Source organism: Typha latifolia, chromosome 5 (genome assembly GCF_019914945.1).
Source record: "Typha latifolia isolate L0001 chromosome 5, TyphaL0001v2, whole genome shotgun sequence".
Taxonomy (NCBI): Eukaryota; Viridiplantae; Streptophyta; class Magnoliopsida; order Poales; family Typhaceae; genus Typha; species Typha latifolia.
In genome coordinates, this window is record NC_133090.1 from 11,853,366 (window position 1) to 11,874,464 (window position 21,099).

Here is a 21,099-nt window from a genome sequence, read left to right on the forward strand (position 1 = left end):
CCGCTAGACTTTTTGTTTTGGTTTTAGTGTTTCACATTATTATTATTATTTTAAATTTAAGTAGGTATATATGAATATTTTTTTATAATCGAGGAACGTATATGGGTAATAAAAAAAATAAAGAGTGTATGTGCAAAATAATAATAATTCAAAGGCTAAATCAAATTATTTAAGCTATTATAATTTTAAAATATTTTTATATTCTAATAATTAATGTACCAAAAATGATAAAAATAAGGATACTATAGATTTACCTTTTATAAAATGCACATCAAGCATGAAATTGAGCTCAATTAACAGCTGCAGATGTACATATATATCCATAGACGTGGTGGACCCAATTTAGTACAATAATCGACTCATCCATCTATCTTACTCATTTAAGAAGACGACCCCACTCTACTTCAGGATCATCCAAACCTTACCATATACACACGTTCTTGTGTATGTAAAATATTTCCTATAAGTACAAGGCCTCTCTCTATCCAACTCGCATAGCCACATACAATGGCAACCAGTAGGTGAAGAACCTTTGAATGGATTAGGTTTGATAAAAGTTATCCAGCACTCGGAATGACAATGCTTGTTCACATAAATTCAATATAAGGAATTGCATAGGTTGAATGCCTCTCAAAGCTATTTATTTTCTTGTATACTTCTCCAAAATTTGTATTTATGTGAATAACATTCAAAAATCTTTTTTTTTTTTTTTTTTTTTTTGCATGGATGTCTTTCTAGTTTTATCTTTTTCTAAGGAGAAATATTGTAGGTGAGAAACTTACTTATTGATGTTGTTGAATGACAAATAAGGAGAAGAGAAGAAATATATTTTATATGCTTTTGATTTAATTAACTAAGACAAATTATTCTCCATTAGATAATAGAAACTTAGAATTAGGTTAGAGGAAACAAACTTAAATAAATTGAATTTTAAAAATATAAAAAATTAATTAATAATAATCTAATAATTATGCAAGAAGTAATGCATGGAAAGTAAGCGGTGACATATGGAACTGTTTAATTAGTCCACCCCAAGATTATAGGAGAGGTTATAAAAACTTTTTTCTCCTAATTTTCTTTCTCTTCTCTCGTATACTTTCTATCGAAGATATTAGCATTGAATATTTAGAGAAGTTACCGTAAAAACTAATAAGGAAGAATGTGTAAAAAGATATGGAAGGAAAATGTCTTCTAGGACCATTATATCAAACTCAAAGGACATAGAAAGATAATACAAAAGCACAAAAATGGTAGCAGTAGAAGCCGAGGCGAGGGGGGATGCCTCCCTTAGTTAAACAAGGCACTCGAAATTAATTATAAGATACGCTAGAAACAAACATCAAGGGAGCAAGTTTCCAAACATCAAAGGAAACTGAGGTCCAAAACGAGATGGTAGCAACATATGTTAAACATGCCTATTTGGATCCTGAGATCATTCTAGCTGATTCTATGGATTCTTAGATACTACCTCCTCTATATTAGAGGCTGGGAAGAATGCCCGGCTGATACGATGAGTTTGTGTTTGCAAGTGTAAAATGTTTGCAAAATATAGTAAGGCTGTAGTGGAAGAAACGGGCTTCGTGAATGAGGCTTGGTGGTGTTGCATGGCAATCTTATTGCTTCTTACGATCGGTTGACTTGCCGGAGAAGATGAAGACGAGGCTTAGCAACGACGAAGATCATGAAAGCAATATTATGATGAGTTCTAAATATATTAGGATAGATGACATGTCAACTATAGAAAGCCAAAAGAGCTAAATGAGATAGAAATATTGAATTAATTGCTCTAAAATTTTACGTTGTTAATATCAATTATATATATATATATAATTAAGAGGCTAAAATGCACATGCGGCATTAGTTGAGTCAATACGCCCAATGATTTATGTCAAAATAATATTAAACAAATATTAACTTATTATAGCACTAAAGTAATTTTATCATCTCAATAAATATATATAAACATTTTAGTCCTGGGTGAGTGAAAGCGAACATCGACAGATCATTTATTGACATGGAAAGTGGGAGAGGCCAGCCTCATAGTTCAACAAGCTAACGGTGCTAACTCTATACTTGTAAGTTTCAAATATGGGCCTTACAAATCTGGGGTTCATATAATGTAATCAATAATAATATCCAACATTACTTGCATGGCAATGTTAGTAATGCCACATCGAATATGTGAATCAAGTTTGTTGACAAGCAAGATGTTCATGACTTTCCCTCTCTTTGTGCTATTCTTGTTTAACTTTTACACGGCTGAGTAATTTAATTTTAACAGTAGTCACACTGGCAATTAGTTTCCATAAGATGTTGGACGATAAGATAAAACGGAGGTCTTTTTGGCGAATTATATGGGAGATATATTGGATAAGACTAGTAAAATCATATGAACAAATAGAGAACATTTACAAACTTAGATTGTGTCATAGATATTGTAGTTTTTCCAAAAAGTCTCAGCTCTTGAAGTGATAATACTGGTTGATATTTAAAGATCACTTAATAGTTTAAAATAATTCAGGTACTTATGACTTCACTCTGGAGGCATTCTGTACTTTCAATACTAAGAATTCCTTATATAGACTACTCCGAAGTGATGACATGATGGTCTTACAATTTTTCATAGGGCAGTTAAGTTTGCAATATAATTTTTTTTTTTTGATGTTATTATCGATATCCTAATCCTTCATGACATATAATAATATGCATTGTTGGTATGCTAACTAGCAACTTCAAATTTTGAGACAATCGATTATTTATACTACAATTAATATAGATAAATAAAATTTTGAGACAACTGATGGTGATTGATTTTTTTTATTTTTTTGGTGCATTTTATATTCTACTGTTTTATAGATAAATATAATTTAATTTGATTCTCAAATTAACTTAATTATAGAACTAAATTAAGCTTCCAAAACAACTTGCGACAGACTAAAACACTAATTTCTAATAAACTAAGATTAACATAGGTCTTTAAAATATTAATATCGCATCCAAACACCAAATCTCATACGTATCCAAAACTAAATCTCAAAGAATTCATAAATAGTGAAAAAAAAAAGATGCTTTAATTATAGATGTTATTCCTAATTTCCTCTTCAAAATAAGAAAATCCTTTCTGCTTCCCCTATAAATACATGGCCTCTCTATATCTAATCTAAAAGGTCACACTGCTACGTGATTCATATAGGAACGAACCACAACGATGTCAACTCCGCTCCCCCTCGCCATCCTTCTCATCCTTCCGGCCCTCCTCGGCCTTCTCCCGCCGCCTTGCGTGGCCGACAACATCCTGTACTCCGGCAGCAGCCTCTATCCAGAGCAGTCCCTCACATACGGAAGCTATGGACTTATCATGCAAGCCGATTGCAATCTAGTCTTGTACGACAACGGCAACGCCGTCTGGTCTTCCGGGACCTACGGTCAAGGCTCCGGTTGCCGACTTGCGCTGCAAAGCGACGGCAACCTCGTGATCTACGACGTCGTTAACCGTGCTGTTTGGGCAAGCAACAGTTATAAGGGCGGCGAAGGGTACTATGTCCTCGTCCTCCAACCGGATCGTAACGTAGTAATCTACGGTGATGCAATTTGGGCTACTGCAAGCAATGCCGCAAGAGCTGCAGTTGCTGCTGCTGCTGCTGGAGAAGTGATCAAAACTATTGCCAAGGGGAAAAGAATTGATAAGGATGAATGAATGTATGTATGTATGTTTACATCTATGCCGATGTTGGTATATACTGACAATATAATAAGGTTACCAAGTGCAAGTTAATTTCTCTCGTTAATTACTACAATCTGAGCACTCTCAAGCTTAAGCTTCTTAAGAGTACTGTAAGATTTATTTGCCTCCTTTGTTATAGTTCTAGCTACGACACGCATCTTGAGACAAAATTCTCACTCTTGAGTAGGGTCTAACAGATGAAATTTGCAAAGAATTCGGAGACTAGACCTCCTGCACGCATATATGTATGTACTAATTTTTATTAGTTTACATATAATCAGAAGCATTCATTTAGTAGTAATCTTTTTTTTGTTTCCTTGGCATCATAGACATAATACTTTCATAACTAATAGGACATTTATATAGATTTTTTGTATGAGTTCCCAAGATTTTAATTCATACATAATCATACCATAATTCATAAATCCTAGATTTACTATGATCCTCTAGTGAAGCTCTAAATTTTTATTCTAAATTACCTTAGTCTATAGCTATGATCTTCGAGAGAGACACAATGTTAGATCTCTAAATAATCCCTATCAAATCTAATGGAGAGAGCAAAAGAGACGGCAATGACAAACTTCTTCTTTACAAGAAAGGATACTTGAATAGCAAGTTCTTGACAGAAAATCTCATCTCAAATTACTCAAGATCAATCTTTATTTATAAGAGAGAGATAGAGAGACGGAAGTAGGGAGAGGATCGGAATTCGAAGAGAGGGAGATAGATCGCTTCCTCTTCTCTTTTAACAGGTGCCTCTTCAGAAGATAGAAAAGAGTTGATTTGTAGCCTATTTTTCTTATTGGATCCTTAACAGGTCTAAATTTAGAACTTGACTATATTTCAGTATTTTCTTATTTATAGAACATTGTTATATTTAATTGTGTTCCCCAGGACTAATAGTATAATTGTATTATTTTCAAACAACTTTATATAATTTAGACCATCACTAAATCAAAAAATTATTGATACACATTCCACACATTAAAAGCCCCACTCCTCATGAAGCATATTGAACCTAATATAATACTTAATTTGATCACTTCATAACGAGTCTTATTAGATATTTGACAGTCTATTATTTAATATATATTTATATCACATATAAGCCTATATATGTTGTAATTAATTAAAATTAATTTCAACAAATCATAGATTACACAAAGAGAATAGCCTTCTCTGAGATATAGATTAGATACTCCAATGAAAAATTCATTTAAATACTAGTTCCAACGGCGAGGGATGGGAAAAATAAACTCATAACCACTAGTTCCTGACCACATGGACACTGGCTCATGAGCACTAGTGCAAATAACCTAGCTTACGTTGGCATGACAATTGTTTGGTTTTGCTGGTAGATTATTTTATTCATTTCATATTTTTCTCAGTCGTCTTTGATTGAAGTTGTAATTGTTGCTGGAATTATTGTATGGAATAAATAGGATTAACCAACAACTATGAACTGTCTTATGATGATGCTTACAGCTTACCTGCTCATAGGTCACAAGTGTGACCGTTTGTCACGCTGAACAATATGTGACAGGCTCCTCTCCCTGTAAGTGAGATGTGCATGTCTTGTCTTTATTTAGTTCTATTTCATATTTATCTGTAAACAATTCTCAGAAAGATATTGGACAAAAACAAAGATTATGATTGTAATTAAATGTTTGCTAGAATATATGTGGGGAAAATTACGAGGAGCCTTACTTTCCAAGCCAGATTTCAATGCAATCTGTTTGGGGCTTTGAGTAGCCTTGTATAATAATAATAATAATAATAATAATAATAATAATAATAATAATAATAATAATAATAATATATTTTTATTATTTATGAGTCTGAAGATTAGATATGGGTTAGATAAAACGCTAGGATCCACTAAGCTTTTAGCCAATATAGTAAGCTATATAATCTAGGCTTCAAGTCATGTGCATCGTTAAACACAATTGCTCCGAATCAAATGTCAAGGCTTACTCCAAGCCGTCGTGCTGCCGAGCTGCTCTTTCAAGTCAATCGCACTATTGAGCAATCAATTGCACTGTCGAGCCGTTAAGCTAAGCCACCAAATTATTCAATAATTTTCTTCATAATATTGTTTGGAGTCAGAATCAAATATTTGATCACGAGGAAAATATATACCAACTCTACTATAGTCGGTTAGTGGGGGCCTTGTATTATTTGAGAAATGTTTGCTTACCGGCGAGAGCATTACTCACCTATTCCTTCACCGGGTGGTAATTAGCATGACTGTCGTTGTCATTTAGTTTTAGTTGATATGATCACAAGAGCTGGGAGTATTTCCACTTGGAACACCTGCGAACGTTGAGGGTCTATAAGTTACACAATAATTGCTATAAATTTTACTACTACACAAGCTTTATAAATCTTTACTCTTTAACTATTATGCCTATTGAGAAGTAATATAGCACTATCATAGCTAACTAGCGATTCAATAATTATTAGGGAAGAAGAAAAGGAAACGACTAGGAACGTACGGGTAGGAGATGACATAACGAAAAAATTTTAATGCTTTTAATTGGTTTGAGTGTGAAGATGAAGATGAAGAGAAGAGAAGTTAGGTGACACAGTATAAGCTAGATTACTCTTTCGAGAGTCATCACGTAAATATGAACTTTGAATTTCTCTATAAATATCATATCTTGCTAATCTAATATCGTTTGTTCGTAAAACAAGTAATCATTCTCTGCCTATGTATCAATAACTATATTGCAGATGATGTACATGTTGCTAAATCAACCATATATTATATCGATCGTCTGAAACACTCTAATCTTTATCTATCTTCCATGAGAATATAAAGAGATGAAGTGCAGAGATCAGCAAGATCGAAACAAGGTTATGCACTTCAGTCATAAACATTCATAGTTACATAATATAAAGATGCAGAAGGGTTAAATTTTTACATGCAAAATAATACACTAGTGGCTTAGGTAACTTTTATTAGTACATGATATGTACATTAGCAAAATCATCGACAAGAAACCTTCATTCCAACTTAGAGCACAATCTCATGCAGAAGAACAGTCTGCAACTTCAGATGAGATGAGCATCTGGTAAACATGATCCATGTTGGGCCTTCGACTGCGATCCTCCTCGACGCAACCGACCGCCACCTCTAGCACGGCCACCGCTTGCGAGCAGCTGAACTCCCCGTTCAATCTCAGATCGACGAAGTCCGCGACCCAAGATCTGTGTCCACTCCTAATCTTCTCCTTGAGATTGCCAACCAACCTTCTGAAGACCATCTCCACATTCTCCTCATCTGCATCCCAATCCGACACTCGTAATCCCCTCACCAATTCAAGGAGCAGAACACCGTAGCTATAGACATCAACTTTAGCAGTGATCGGAAGACTAGAAGCCCATTCTGGAGCAATGTAACCTCTCGTCCCCTGGGCTCGCGACAAGACTTGATGACCAGGGCCACCTCTGTTGAAGAGCTTCACCAATCCGAAGTCTGTGATCTTGGGCTCAAAGTCCTCGTCCAGTAGAATGTTCTCAGGCTTCACATCACAATGGATGACCCACTCTGAGCACTCGTGGTGGAGATAGGCCAATCCCTTGGCCACCCCTACTGCTATCTTGTACCTCTGGTCCCATCCAAGTGAGCAATCCATGCCATGGCTATCGAACAGGTGCCTATCCAATGAGCCATTCTGCACGTACTCATAGACCAACAGCCTGTGCGATGTTTCCGAGCAAAATCCCCACATCCTGACCAGATTCATGTGATAGATTCTTCCTATAACACTGAGCTCAGCTTGGAATTCTGCCTCTCCCTTGCTCACATCCTCCAACTTTTTCACTGCCACTACTCTGTCATCATCCAACACTCCCTTGTAAACACTCCCTGATCCACCCCCTCCCAGCTCGTCCTTGAACCGGCCAGTGGCCTTCTCCAGCTCTTTATAACGAAATCTCCGGAATTGGCTCGATATCGCGTTGTAACCCTCACCCCTTTCCTCTGGTTTCCTCTCCATCCTGGAAAGGAAACACCACCCGATTGTGAAGAAGAGGACTTCTATCGCGAAGATGGTCGCGAGGAACGAACCGAAGTAGGCCCACCTGACCTTCCTGTTTGTTCTGGAAAGCGTATCCGAGGAGTAAACCACGGCGGCCAGCGCGGTGGCGTTGCAGACATGATCGCGCGCCTTCTTGGCGTCGGCTGAGATTTCCGCCAATGTCTTCGTCTTGGGGAGCTTCAAGTAGATGTCGTTACCTGCGTCTGGGGAGATCTTTCCGTTGAAGAGCGATGTCTTCGGGTAGCATTTCCCACTCCCCTTCTTGTATCCAAAAGCCTCGCATGCGCAGTCATCTATGCAGATCTTCTTGCACTGCTCGAAAGTTAGCGATGCAGTGAAATTCAGATCAAACCCCCAGAAATCATGGCTCGGAAGAGGAAAAAACCACACTTTCTCGGAACTACCACAAGTCAACTCGAATCTACGCTTGCAACCTTTGCTCCAATCACTTGGGTCGTTGATTTCGAACCCAGGAGGACAAGAGCACTTGAGCTCTGGCATATACTCGCATAACCCATATCTCCCACAAACACCATGAACGTTGCATTGCCCCGGAACTGCGACCCATGAGATCGACCAACTCCCACTCGACTCGTCCAAGCTATACAATCGAAGGTTGCCATCGTAATCCAATGTCAACCTTCTCATAATCCCATGACCCAGATCAGAAGCGCAGAATTCCAACTGATCACTTGCGACGAAGTGACCCAACTCATCAAGAACTCCAATCCTGCTACTATTGTACGCTGTCCTATTGTTGTCCCACACTTTGTTGAATGGATTAGGCCAGTAGATACTAGTCACATCAGGGCCGTCGTACATTAGCCTTAGCACGTTATCATTGTCGAAGTAGAAGATGTAGTCGCCGGACGAGAGCAATCCGATGGCGGAGGCCGATACCAGCCTCTTCTCCTTAGTTATCAGCTGCGATGGAAGGAGAGTATCCGTAGGAGAATCGAAGCTCTGCCAGAGAATTCCCCTGTCGTCGCCGGTCACGACGAGGTTACCGTTGTCGAGGAGTTGCATGCGGTTGGCCGACGTCGAGCTAGTGTTGGATTTCCACACAACGGTGCCGTTGAAGTCTCTTAGGAGGATACCGCCATCTATGCAGAATTCGATCCTCGATCGCCGGCCGTTCACCGGGCTGTCGCGGTTCGCTGTCCAGGCGACGGTTCTGTGAGCCGAGTGGGTGAACCAGATTGAGAAGGTGAAAGCATTCTTGCCAACTTCGTAGAAGCCACAAGAGAATGAGGCAGTTGAGGAGATTAGAGTGCTGGAGTTATCCTCTACTGAGAGGGAGTGGCCTCTTAGCAGAGAGCTGTGATCTTGTGAATAGGAGAAAGGGGTGGAGATGATGATGATGATGATGATCAAAGTGGTGGAAGGAGATGGATTTCTCATACTTTGTTGTTGTTGTTGTTGTTGTTGTTGTTGTTGTTGTTGTTGTTAGAGGAGTAGGATGAGAAAGATTAAAAGATGAAAGTCTTGGATTTATAACAGTGTGCTTGGCGTCCTATGATTGGCTTGTCAACCAATACTCTGCTCCCAAGTTATTTGGAAGCCATTGGACATTTTAAGCTTTTAATTGAACTGCTATTAATAATTATGACAGAATAAATTTAAACGACCTTGATTCTATTCTGTAATTATGTATTCAGATGGAAAGTTCACGGTAGATAGTGATATAAAGAGAAATGTTCAGATGAATAAAATGATTTTGGCTCAAACCATTAACACTGTCCTAAATAAAAAAACTCACACAGAAAGTTTAATACTTATTTTATGACTTGGTTAAAAGTTCATATAGGTGTAATGATATAAAACAAAGTTTAGCTGATAATTCTTTAAATTTTTTTTTTTTGTGGTCTAAAATACATTGGGGGTGAGATGTATTTAATTCTCTGTCTTATGATAGCTGATATGTAATCAAATCTCCCACTTAGATTCCGTCCAAATCATCCAACTACTTCTTTTGCTCCAAACTTTGACGTCTTTTGGCTCTCAGAAGAAAGAAAATTTTCTAGAATGTTTAAAATGGTTAAGATTCAATGAATTCATACAAGGGATGATGACATAACGATATAATGACATTGAATAGATATGTTAGTTTAATATATTTTAACGGCCAGCATAACGACTTTGATAGAAGTTAAAAAGCAAAAAGAAGAAAAAATATCTAGTAATTGCATCCGTCTCTTAATGCAATGACCTGAGTCTTCCATCAGTCTTCCACCCATCGACCTTTCAATGAAACTTCTATTGCACTTCTCTGGGGGAATTGAGTCAAGTCTATTCACTCTTTCTTTCTTTCTTTCTTTTTTTATGGACACTAATAAAACTAATAAAGGGGGAAAATTCTGCAGCTTGGAAGTTTTTGTCTCAGATACTACGATCACGTACAGAAGTTCTGCCCTTCGTGGTATGATGTCTTGATAAGGTTTGTGCTTGTGAGCTGAAGTAGGTGGACTCATTACATTGGACATCAGTTTTCAATTTAGTCATAGCTTTCACAACTCTTATTGTTGATTCCAGGAATAAATGCAATGGGTGGGGAATTTTCTACCAACATTACAATACGTATGCTTTAAGTAAGTTTGAATATAACATAATTTAGTTCGAATCTATACTGTTAAATGAATTGTGTATATATATGTTTAATATTCCAACACTTTGTATTTAACTGACCTGACTGTTTTCTTTTATTATTCAAAAGTCCGAGGACATGAAACTATTGTTTCAAACTAAATATTACTGAGATATCGTGTTTTAGATTAAGTCATTGTCATCAATTTGTTCTTTCTTTCTATCATTTATTTGTTGATTAAGAGTCCTTAACATCAAATTGGCCACTGGATTGATACCTACCAATCTTGTGAGACAGCAAGATTGTGACCTCACAGCATCCAAACCACCTCCCCAAATTCTGCGAGATTTTTGGAGTCTGATGAAATTTGAAGGAAACGCAATAATAGAATCTTCCGATTAAAAGCCCATAACCTAGAGCATCATCTCTTTAAAAAAATTTATAATTCTCTTCTTCTTCCCTTATACATCCTTCTTTTTGTAATAAAATAAGATAATAACCCCTCCTCACCTTTTTTTTTTCTTTCTTTTTGTTTCCTCTTAACATCAGATCAACACTATTTTCCGCAAACATCAAGCACAGCATAAGACCAGAAGGATTTTGATCACAGAAGAGCATTTACAAAATGAATTCATCAGCACAAACAAGTGGATTGACATCTTATCATGAATAGAAGAAGGTGAGTAAGTGTTTTAAACTCAACCAGTTCTTTTAAAAAACCAGAATGAACAAAGTAATTCCTTGCAACTCCTCGAGAACCGTAATGAATTTTTAGGATTTTAATAATCTAGTACTTCTATCATTAAAAGTTACTGCCTCATATGTCCATAGCTGAATAATATCCTCATGCATCCACCTGATAAGATAAAAGATAAATTTATCATCCATGAGGCGTTTCAAGAACAAATATAGATAGAAAATGGACTTGTATACCACTTTTCACAAGTACAACAGAAAACTAGCAGCATGAACAATCTTCTTACTTGTAATGACTGGTTCCATTTTGACAGAACATTCTTTTCAACGAAATTTAAGTAGCTTGAATCAACAATGTGCCAAGTTATGCCAAAGGTTTATAAGTCTTGTTCTTGAAATTTTTTTTTGCAGAAGTTGCTGTTCTATGAGTCTATGTCACATAAAGTATGATAAGGAATACCAGTACAAGTATTTGTTCCTAACAGTTTTTTTGACCATACGAGGAAACAAATATTTCTAATTTGTTTTATGGAAAGGTAGGGATTCAATTCTCCTAATGCACCAAAACACCAGTCAGTAGGAATCATCTTTACAGCAACCAATAATATTATATATTGCCTACTTGTATTTTTAGGTTCTTTGACCTTTCATTTCCCTAATGAATCTATTTGGGGTTAACCCCCATTTTCTCTCCAAAAAAAAAAACTAACAATATTATATATCAACCTGAACCTACTTCTATCACATGCTCTTAGCGATATGAAAATTTAGTACATATAAAGAGCAAACTAAATAGAATCATATACAAAGTGAGAACTGTAACCTTATAACAATGGAAGATTCTTGTGAGTGTACACTACCCCTTTATCGCCATTCACCACTTGTCCACAACCTCTTAAAATCCTGCATGTAATGGCTATCACATATTTAGATAAGCACAATAATTGTATCATCCAATTCGATCATAATACAGCAGAAAATTATGATCCACTCAGCAACATCATTAGGAGAGAGTAGAAGTCAATTAGTAAACCATTTACAAGTGAAAAGTCTAGTAGACCATAAGTGGAAGAAAAGAGCACATACCACCGTGTAGTTAACAGTCCTTCAACACCAACAGGACCCCGAGCATGAATCCGGCTTGTACTAATTCCAACCTTCTCAAACCATGTACAAAGTTTAATATGGCAGAAAACATGTTACAAGGAAAACTGCATAGATTTCTAACGAAGTTCAGATAAACCATACCTCTGCACCTAACCCAAAACGAGCACCATCACAAAACCTTGTGCTTGCATTATGGAAAACAGCAGCACTGTTGGAGTTGAAAAAGAAAAGGTGTCTCATATCAGTCTTCTTATTTCAATGAAGACGAAATCCAAAGCTAGTTCCAGTAACAATAAGAAAAGAAAACTAAGCAGAGGCGTCATGATTGAGGTTAATAGGATAGGTTATTTAGTAAACTTTCACAATTTAACTACCAATTCTTAGAAAGTAAGAAAGCTATAATTGATTTAATTTTTGGGGGCTTTTTTTAGCAACGACAAAATGATATAAATTATTTGGCCGTGAGTCGACAGAGAAAAGATCCAGATATGTAACAAAATTAACTACAAGACACTCTAGTAAGAAAATATTTAGATACATTCAGAAAAACTGAGAATAATAAATGAAACATATGAGAATAAAGGGTGCAATCATGACATAATAAAGCAAAACAAAGAGATACTTTTAGATTACAAATCCATATCCACAAGGATTTTAAAATACCTGTCAACTTGCTGGAGAAAGATCTCTGCAGCTTCAAGATCCTCGCTAACTATACAATCAGTATGCCCACTAAAACATGCCAAGGAATCAAATTATGAAATTTAGTTTTTAAACACCTGCTGAAAACTGAATCTTCTTTGACATAAATGGAAGTACTAGTTGCATCCCTATTGTGGAACTTGAAAGGAAAACAAAGTGGAAACATAACCAAACCCTTTAACACATTAGAAGATAGAAGCTAACAGGATGTTAAGTAGTACCTCCCATGATGATGTATATGGTCGATTGCAGTGTGTACGCCGTCAACAATTTCAATTGTGCAAGCCATTGAGTTATACTCATGATGAAATGATTGTGCTTGTGGAATACCAAATTCAGTGCTTGCTCTAGGACCACCATAAAGAGCAACTCCTACAACAGGGTTGGAATTAAACACATTAAAAGACAGAAGCTAATCTGGAATGGCAGAGTTCATCAACATCCATGAACACACTTGCACACTTACAATTATACAGATTAACTTCTTCTAGGTTCTAAATGCACTTTGCTTATAGTAATATTCTGGTAGAGTAGGAAACAAAGGGAAATTTAGACACACTGTGTTCTCCAGTTCCTCTGGCATCTACGGCCTATTGTATGTGGTGAGGGCAATTCAAAACCTCGAGATGACAACCTATATAACTCTACAAGTTATCCCTATGTACATAAACTTATCTTCATGATTTCTCTTATTCATATTGAGGCTTTCACAAAATAAGCAAGACAATGACCAAAATAATGGCATTATGCACCAGTCTACTACTGCAACATATATGTGTGAGTACAACTATAAGATGTGATTGCAAAACAACCATACCTTCTGTTTTAAGCTCCATTAGTATATCATTGAGGCCCTCGGACTTCACCAGGTCCTTATGAATGAGAAGTGTTTCCTGCATTCAGTAGAATGAGGTTTCAACTTTCAACTTCATTAATCAGGTCATTTTATTTGAAAATGGCATAGTCTTGAATGGTGAGATAAAAACAGAAGTTAACTTTGAGCTGGAACTACAGAAGAACTATCATAGCACCAAGAAGGACAAAGCTGAGAGTAATAAGAAGAGAAATGTAAAGCAAAAAAAGAAGAAAAAGTGACTAGATGCTTCTTGGATCCTTTGTTCTTCTAGATTCTAAAAGTGTACAAGACAATGAAGAGAAAGATGAAGATAATTCTAACATAATTAGCTTCATGGGCAGATTTGGTAAATTCCTCATGCGCCATATTCCTAAACATTCTTGGCTACTTTCATATTTCAAAAAAAGAAACGTGAGGTGAGTTTCCAAATGGTCCAAAAGTCAACTAAAAGGATCCAAGATATAGAGATGAATTTGGCAGAAGTAGAAATACAAAGATGGATTTGTTATAAAAGAACAAAGAGTGAGAATTTGGAGCAGAATAGCAGCTTATCATGAATTCAAGATAGCACAAGACTAGCAACAATACAAGTTTGACACGAAAATAATATCAAAAAAGAATTATCTTCGACATCTAAATTGGGACTCAGTACCATAGCATTGCAGGCTGCAGAATAATCAATCTTTGCATCCAGCACGATGACTTTAGCGATATCCATGTCAGCTGATTTGTCAACATAAACATGGCAAACGCCATCTAGATCACAAGACCAAAACACTAGTCAATTTAAACGCAAATAAGATGAAATGAAAAATGTAAATGGAAGCAACTGGCAGTAGAAACTAATTATAAATCTATGATTTAACTTATGAATGAAATTACAGTATTAAGTTCTTGAATTTATCTTACCAGCATGACCTAAAACAGGAATTTTGGTTGATGCCTTGATTTGAGAAACAAGCTCATTGCTACCTCTCGGAATAACAAGATCGATCACATCATCAAGCTGAAAAGATTGTATTATGCGTTGAAGAACATGGTCTTTACCCAAACTAGGGAGGTAAACGTCGCAAAATCACATCTAGTACAAGCTCACCTTTAGCAAATCAGGAATTTCATCTCTTGATGCCACCAGTCCAATAAGCTTTTCACCTACAGAGTCCGGAATAGCCCCCGTAATGACCTGATAAAAAGAACAGATTCCACAATAACAAACATTGAATCCGCATGACTGTCAGTAAAATGTATATAAATTGAAAGAAGTGAACCTTATGCAAGATTGCATTAGATCGCATGGCTTCCTTTCCACCCTTCAAAAGAAGACCATTCCCAGTTCGAACAGCTAAAGATGCAATCTGCATTACCAAGCCAAAAGAATGTCAAAAAGGAGCAAGAGATATCAACAATTTATAAGAGAAGAGTTCAACAAATATAACTTAGTGAGGACTACAGGCTTGCAAAGTCCTGTGCTGATATGAATTACAGGCTAGCTTGTGATTGACATGCAACAGAAAGAATAGCATCAGAAAATAGTAAAAGAGAAGTTCTAGACCTATAGTTTCCTGGTATCTGACATCTAAATATGTCTTTTCGGGTTACCAATCTCAACAATTGAACTCCTAAATATTGGAAAGTGTTAACATGCTGCTTGTATGCATAGCTAATTGGCAAAAACTGCAAGGCAAGTTCCTCAACTTTGTCAAAAAGAAAATAGTCACTATGCATGGCTGCCCATGGCTACCCCATGCAACACCATATATAAATCAAACATTGGACTAAAATTGAAAGATGAGATTAGCAATCAAGGAATATGCCATCCATTGGAATAAGCCTAAATAGTAAATATAACTTATCCCTCTTACTTCATAAGGCAACTAATGCACCCTAATTGTATATGAGAGGGTTGTTAGAGTAGTGATCAATCTTGAGTGGAATTGAAGATACATTCCTGAGAGATAAAAAGTATTACCTATGTAAAACATGATGGTTGGCATTCAATGAAGTGGTGCTAATGGTACTTAAAGAAAGAGGGGTTAAGAATGTTCTCTGCAGGAGTGCACTTCCAAAATTCATTTGGACACATAAAAGGGGTCGTTTACTGTCACAATATTAGAACCATCCAGTAGTTTTCTTCATTCTTTGTCAGGAATGAAGCAATAGATAACTACAAAGATGAACAAAATCAAATCAAACTATTCAAAATTACCTGAACTAGAGCATCGGGTCGTGACTCAAAAACAACAAGGAGAACACCCAGAGGGCATGATGTCTTTTCCAATATTAGCCCATCCGCAACCTGAATAAATGTCATATGTCATATTTTAGATCATATTCTTAGCAAAAAAACCAAATATGTATGATTATGATATTCCATCAAAATTTACAACTTCTGGGCTTTTAAAGAGAGCATATCAAGAAGGGCTTTTGCAAAGAATAAAAATAAATAAATAAATCCATGCTTTTAAGATTCATTTAACAGAACCTTTCAAGAAAAACCAACAAGCCTGACCTCTGTTCTTTTCAAAATATTGCCAATTGGTTCTTCCATGTTAGCAAGTACGCGAATGGAATTTGCAAGGCTTGCTATCTGCCATAGGATGAAAATAGAAGGTATTAAACAAGAAAGCACCATGTATTAGTAATTAAATATATCATAAATTTGGAAAAAATAAAAATAAATGCTCAACAACATTCTAGTAGGATGACATCTCTCACGAAGAATCTAAGATATTCCAATGGTGCCTTACCTTTCCTGGCTTCAAAGTCAATCTAGAAATCAAAGGTTTCTCATATCCAGCCTGTTGTGCAGCAACAACATCAGCCTCATTTTCAGCTCTGATCAATTCCTCATTTTTTTCCAGAGCATCAGCTATGTTAAATAATATCCTTTTGCGTTCCTCTGGTGAGGTGTTCTGTTAACAGGAAAAAGTTATCATGCTCAGGCAATCACGTTAAGTAGACATTCAAGAACTGTTCTAAGAAATAAATCAACTTACCTATAAGAGCAAAATTTATCATATACCTAGTTTACAATGGATGATCCACGAAATATGGCAGATAAAATATCTGATCTAAGAAAATTTCTATCATGCAGTTTTAAGTTATGGAATCTACCTGGAGATGCCTGGAACATTCCCTTGCTGAAACTGCCAGCTCACGTGCACTAACTTCTTTACATAATGCCCATAAATTTGCATCCCGATGGAAGAGAGTACCAACTCTCTCACGTTGAAGTACTCTCTTGATGCTATCAGTGGCAAAACCACTTGAACAACAATAAGAAAGTCAAATTCATGCTCACCACAGTATTAGCATCTAGCTGGTTCATTAAAAAAAACAAAAAGAAAAAGAGAAAGCTGTAGCCTTTTGTAATAGTTTAAGAAACTTCTCTAGTCAGACTAGAGATACTGAGATATGATTTCTTCATGTAGCAAATGTAGAACAAGAGATGGAAATCCAGATTGGGCCACTTAATGTACTAATAATGTACGAGAACAGACAAAAAAATTCCAGCTTGAACCACCTCAACAAGACCTAGGTTATTAAGAATTGGCATCTGCAGCAAGTGAAATCTTACTACCACCTGAAATATACAGTCTTTGGTGTTCCAAGTATTTGCTGGTTCTACAACCAAGCAGCAACACTTTTTCAGGGAGCCACAACTTAAAGGCATATCACTATCTACAATTACTGGCCTTTTATAATGATTTCAAGCTTTCATGACTAGTAATGGGAGTCAAGCATCAAAGCAAGTCAGATGATAAATCTTACTATTAGCAGAAGAACATCTCAGCTTCACTGTTTCCTACCATAGGTTAAGCTTCATATTTCAACACTAGCAATAGCATGTCAATGAAAATTTACTATTAAAATCAGTATTACAAATGTATTAGATAATCCGAATAGACACTATGATCAGTGGATAAAGTAGCTTTATCGAGAAAAAACATGATTTTATAAATGTTATAAAAGACTTAAAAGTTTCCCAAAAGTGAATTAAAATTGTAAGGTGAAATTACATCCAATCAGATAGTTCTTACGGTCGTTAATTGAATAGAATGCTTTTCTGCTGTTGTTAAACTCTCCAATCAAGATTCATAGTAATCTGAAATGGCTATAGAGCATTTTCTCAGGTTGATTATATACTAAGGAACAAATGTATATCATGTTATGCTATGCCAGAACAAAGTGGCACGTTGCTCAAAAGTACTAGCAAATGACAATTAATTCCAGATAAAGTAAATCTTAGAAAATCATTAACGGGATTTGGGGCACTAATTACCTTGTGATTATGACAGGGACGCCTGCAGAAGCAGCACAAACTGCAGCCTTTACTTTAGCAGTCATACCCCCTCTTCCCACCCTGGACTTATCTGCAAAAGTAATCCTCCCTGGTGTTTTTCTTTTATGTATGTATGGATAAGCTTTGATTGAGGGTCACTAGGCGGCCCACTATACAGACCCTCCACATCACTGAGCAAAACAAGAAGATCAGCCTTTAATTCCAAAGCCAATAGAGCAGCTAAACTGTCATTGTCCCAAAAGATGCCAGAAGAATCCTGAAAGTTACACAAGCTATTAGATAAAGTAGTAGATAGTCAAGTGCATCAGAATGGATTTCAAAGCAACAAGAGGAATAACAAGCTTTTTGCCATATAGTCCTCCAATAAGCTAATTTTCTCTTCTGTGCATTCAAATTAGGGAAGTGCAGTTTTTAATATTACACAGTTGGATGAGTCTCTACTTCTTGCAAGTTAATGGACACAAGATGAGTCTGCGACTGTGGTATTTGCCTATAATTGATTTTCTCAAACACTTAAAAAAAGAAGTGATCCCAAGATAGCAAAAGACAATGCTCTTCCAGAAGCCATTAAAGGGAAAAATAAAACCAACAAAGAGACCTCTTGCAAAGGATTATAATGAACAGTACCTCATATGGAGCCCTCCTGGTGCTAATTGCATCGTTCTCGTTGAACACAGGAATAACCTTATATGCTAGCAATGAGTTAATAGTTTGACGAAGCTGCATTCTGAACTCTGGATCCTTAAAATCTCTATCAGTCACAAGATGTTGAGCAGTAGTCACATCAAGCTGCATAGTGAATTAGACCGGTGGAATTATATGAGAAGCACAGGCAGTTAAAAATACATTTAAATAAATGTCAGAAAGTCAGAAACTAAGTCTGCATAAAGAGGATGATAGCCTGAAAGAGCACCTGGGTGAACAAGGAAGCATATAGAGCCATTAGCCCACTCTGACCAACAGCAGCACAAGCCTTTCCATCCAATTCTCCTTGTGGTTTTTGGAGATCAGAAAAGCTGCAATAAAGTGAAAATTTTGAGTGCAAATTCTGGGAAAATTTTCTTTATGGGGAGAAAAGATAATGAAAAAGGGGAAACAACCTGCTATTGAGCAGTTTCCTGTGTCTAAGCGTCTGGCGTCCGACAGCAATAGCACCAGAAGTCACTAAGATTACCTCAAATCCTTGGGAATTCAGTTCTTTAAGCTGAAAATGTCACATTGTAGTTAGGAGGCAAGTTCCAATCTTTGAACCACAGGATCGTATCATCAATGGAAGGTAACAAATTACATTCTTGCCGGTCCAAACATACCTGTTCACAAAGAGCTCCAAGTCTCCCCAAAGCCAATCTCCCATCTGTTCTTGTGACAACAGCAGTCCCCACCTGCAAATTTAAGCAAAATAAATATAAAAAAAGGAAAAAAAAACATTTCTTTGAAAATGATAGCAGAAATCCCAAAACTACAAAATCTGGATCCAGAGATAAATAATTTTTATTCACAATGAAAACCAGAATAGCCAAAAGTTTGAACTTTGGCAGTCAGGTTGCTCTTATCAAAATGTTACAATTAAAGGGGTGCCTAAATGAAGACCTCATTATTTTCCCATGGCCAGCAGGGAAAATTCTCTTCCTACAGTAAATAGAGAGAGCCACTCTCCCTCATTCTTCTTACCCACCTATCTCTCTCTACTCAGCTCGACTCATCTGTTGGGTTTAAATTAGGACTCTTACTCTAATTTCCAGTGCATGGGAACTTCTTCTGAAATATAATAACTTCAACTCAATTTCAGTCGAAGCAATACAAGAATTATGATCAACTGTCCCTTTCTCTCATCTCATAAAGTACGGCATTCATGACGACTAAAATGGCAACACAATAATAACTCCGAAACAAAAAGAGGGCGGATCATTTCCACTTTCATAACAAGTACACGTATCAAGAAGTGGGCATTGGTAACAAAAGGAGAATAAAAGAGAGGAAAAGGAGCAAACTTTGACGATAATGCGCTTCACATCCTTCACGAAGTCCCGAGTCGGATCCATGGCAACCATTTTGGAGGGGGAGAGAGAGAGAGAGAGAGAAACGAGGAGATCACACAGGAACGCTAAGAGGGCGAGACTTTGGTAGAAGTAAAAACCCTCGATCACGAGTTGCGTTCCTGCCCCTTACGTTCGCCCCTTACGGTGTATTTATAGCTGCGACGCTGCGAGAAGGATCGCTTTGTTGCCAAGTGGCGAATGGTCCTTGGATCGCGGATTTTGTTTAATCGCAATTCTGTTAAGCTAATTTTGAAACGGCATCCTCTCTCTTTCAGGGAAATGGTATCTTTTCTCATTAAATATTTACGGGGGATATCTCTCTCTCTCTCTCTCTCTCTCTCTCTCTCTATATATATATATATATATATATAGTTTATAAGTTATTAGAAATATCTCAAATTCTCGTGACATTAATTTTATAATATTTTTTCTATTTATAAATTATCACGTCACTCATATATTATTAGATTTGTAACCTTTATACACTTATTTTCTAAGGAAGAAAAGAAATATTAATTTATCCCTTATATCATATATTTAGAAGAGTATTTCTATCATTTTACATTTTCTTTTTGTTTAATGTCGTCAAAGGTGTGAGATTAACAATAGTTATTCAGTCTATCTCTACCCAAAAAAATGTTTAGTGATGATTGCGAAATTAGGTGAAAGAGTTGAAGTTGAATTGTCTAATATTAATTTCAATAATATTTGATTGACAAGAAGTCTCCTTTTTTTTCTGTTTTTAGTGCGTTCGTTGGTAGCTTTTTAGGAAGGGCCCATAAGATATAAAGATATTAAGCCAATGATTTAACTTAATAGCATATAAATGTGAAAGATGGTTCATTCCTATATTTATCATATTGTTGCTTATAATATTCATAGTTACAAGATGCCCATAAAATTTTATCTTAAAACCGTTTTGGGAAAAAATCATTTCATCCCATGCATATTTTTATATCATTCAAGCACTCCAAATATTCTCTTCAAACATATATATATATATATATATATATATATATATATATATACATATATAACAGAAGTA

The 21,099-nt window shown here is 36.2% G+C and overlaps 3 protein-coding genes and 1 long non-coding RNA gene across 4 annotated transcripts; 2 read left to right on the forward strand and 2 right to left on the reverse strand.

Annotated features, from left to right (window-relative positions):
• Positions 1-3,208: 3,208 nt before the first annotated feature.
• LOC140789155 (mannose-specific lectin-like) lies at positions 3,209-3,697 on the forward strand. Its single transcript, XM_073138762.1, has one exon. The coding sequence runs from the start codon at positions 3,209-3,211 to the stop codon at positions 3,695-3,697; it is 489 nt and encodes a 162-aa protein (XP_072994863.1).
• Positions 3,698-6,567: 2,870 nt separating this feature from the next.
• LOC140787997 (putative receptor protein kinase ZmPK1) lies at positions 6,568-9,310 on the reverse strand. Its single transcript, XM_073137072.1, has one exon. It carries the CDS (start codon positions 9,166-9,168, stop codon positions 6,754-6,756), a length of 2,415 nt encoding a protein of 804 aa, XP_072993173.1. The 5' UTR covers positions 9,169-9,310; the 3' UTR covers positions 6,568-6,753.
• A 786-nt stretch (positions 9,311-10,096) lies between these two features.
• Positions 10,097-10,966, forward strand: LOC140789012 (uncharacterized). Its single transcript, XR_012109125.1, has 3 exons — positions 10,097-10,204; positions 10,300-10,355; positions 10,901-10,966. It is a non-coding gene; the product is annotated as an uncharacterized lncRNA (long non-coding RNA).
• On the reverse strand, positions 10,936-20,169 carry LOC140789011 (delta-1-pyrroline-5-carboxylate synthase 1-like). The gene is given in 22 exon segments (XM_073138587.1): positions 10,936-11,207; positions 11,871-11,950; positions 12,134-12,204; positions 12,296-12,362; positions 12,818-12,886; positions 13,078-13,228; positions 13,674-13,749; positions 14,365-14,468; positions 14,622-14,718; positions 14,809-14,895; positions 14,981-15,067; positions 15,919-16,008; positions 16,222-16,299; positions 16,460-16,624; positions 16,827-16,977; positions 17,995-18,103; positions 18,106-18,271; positions 18,643-18,804; positions 18,929-19,031; positions 19,116-19,219; positions 19,326-19,397; positions 20,007-20,169. Coding segments are annotated over 21 exon segments (2,148 nt in total). The 5' UTR covers positions 20,067-20,169; the 3' UTR covers positions 10,936-11,207; position 11,871.
• Positions 20,170-21,099: the final 930 nt, after the last annotated feature.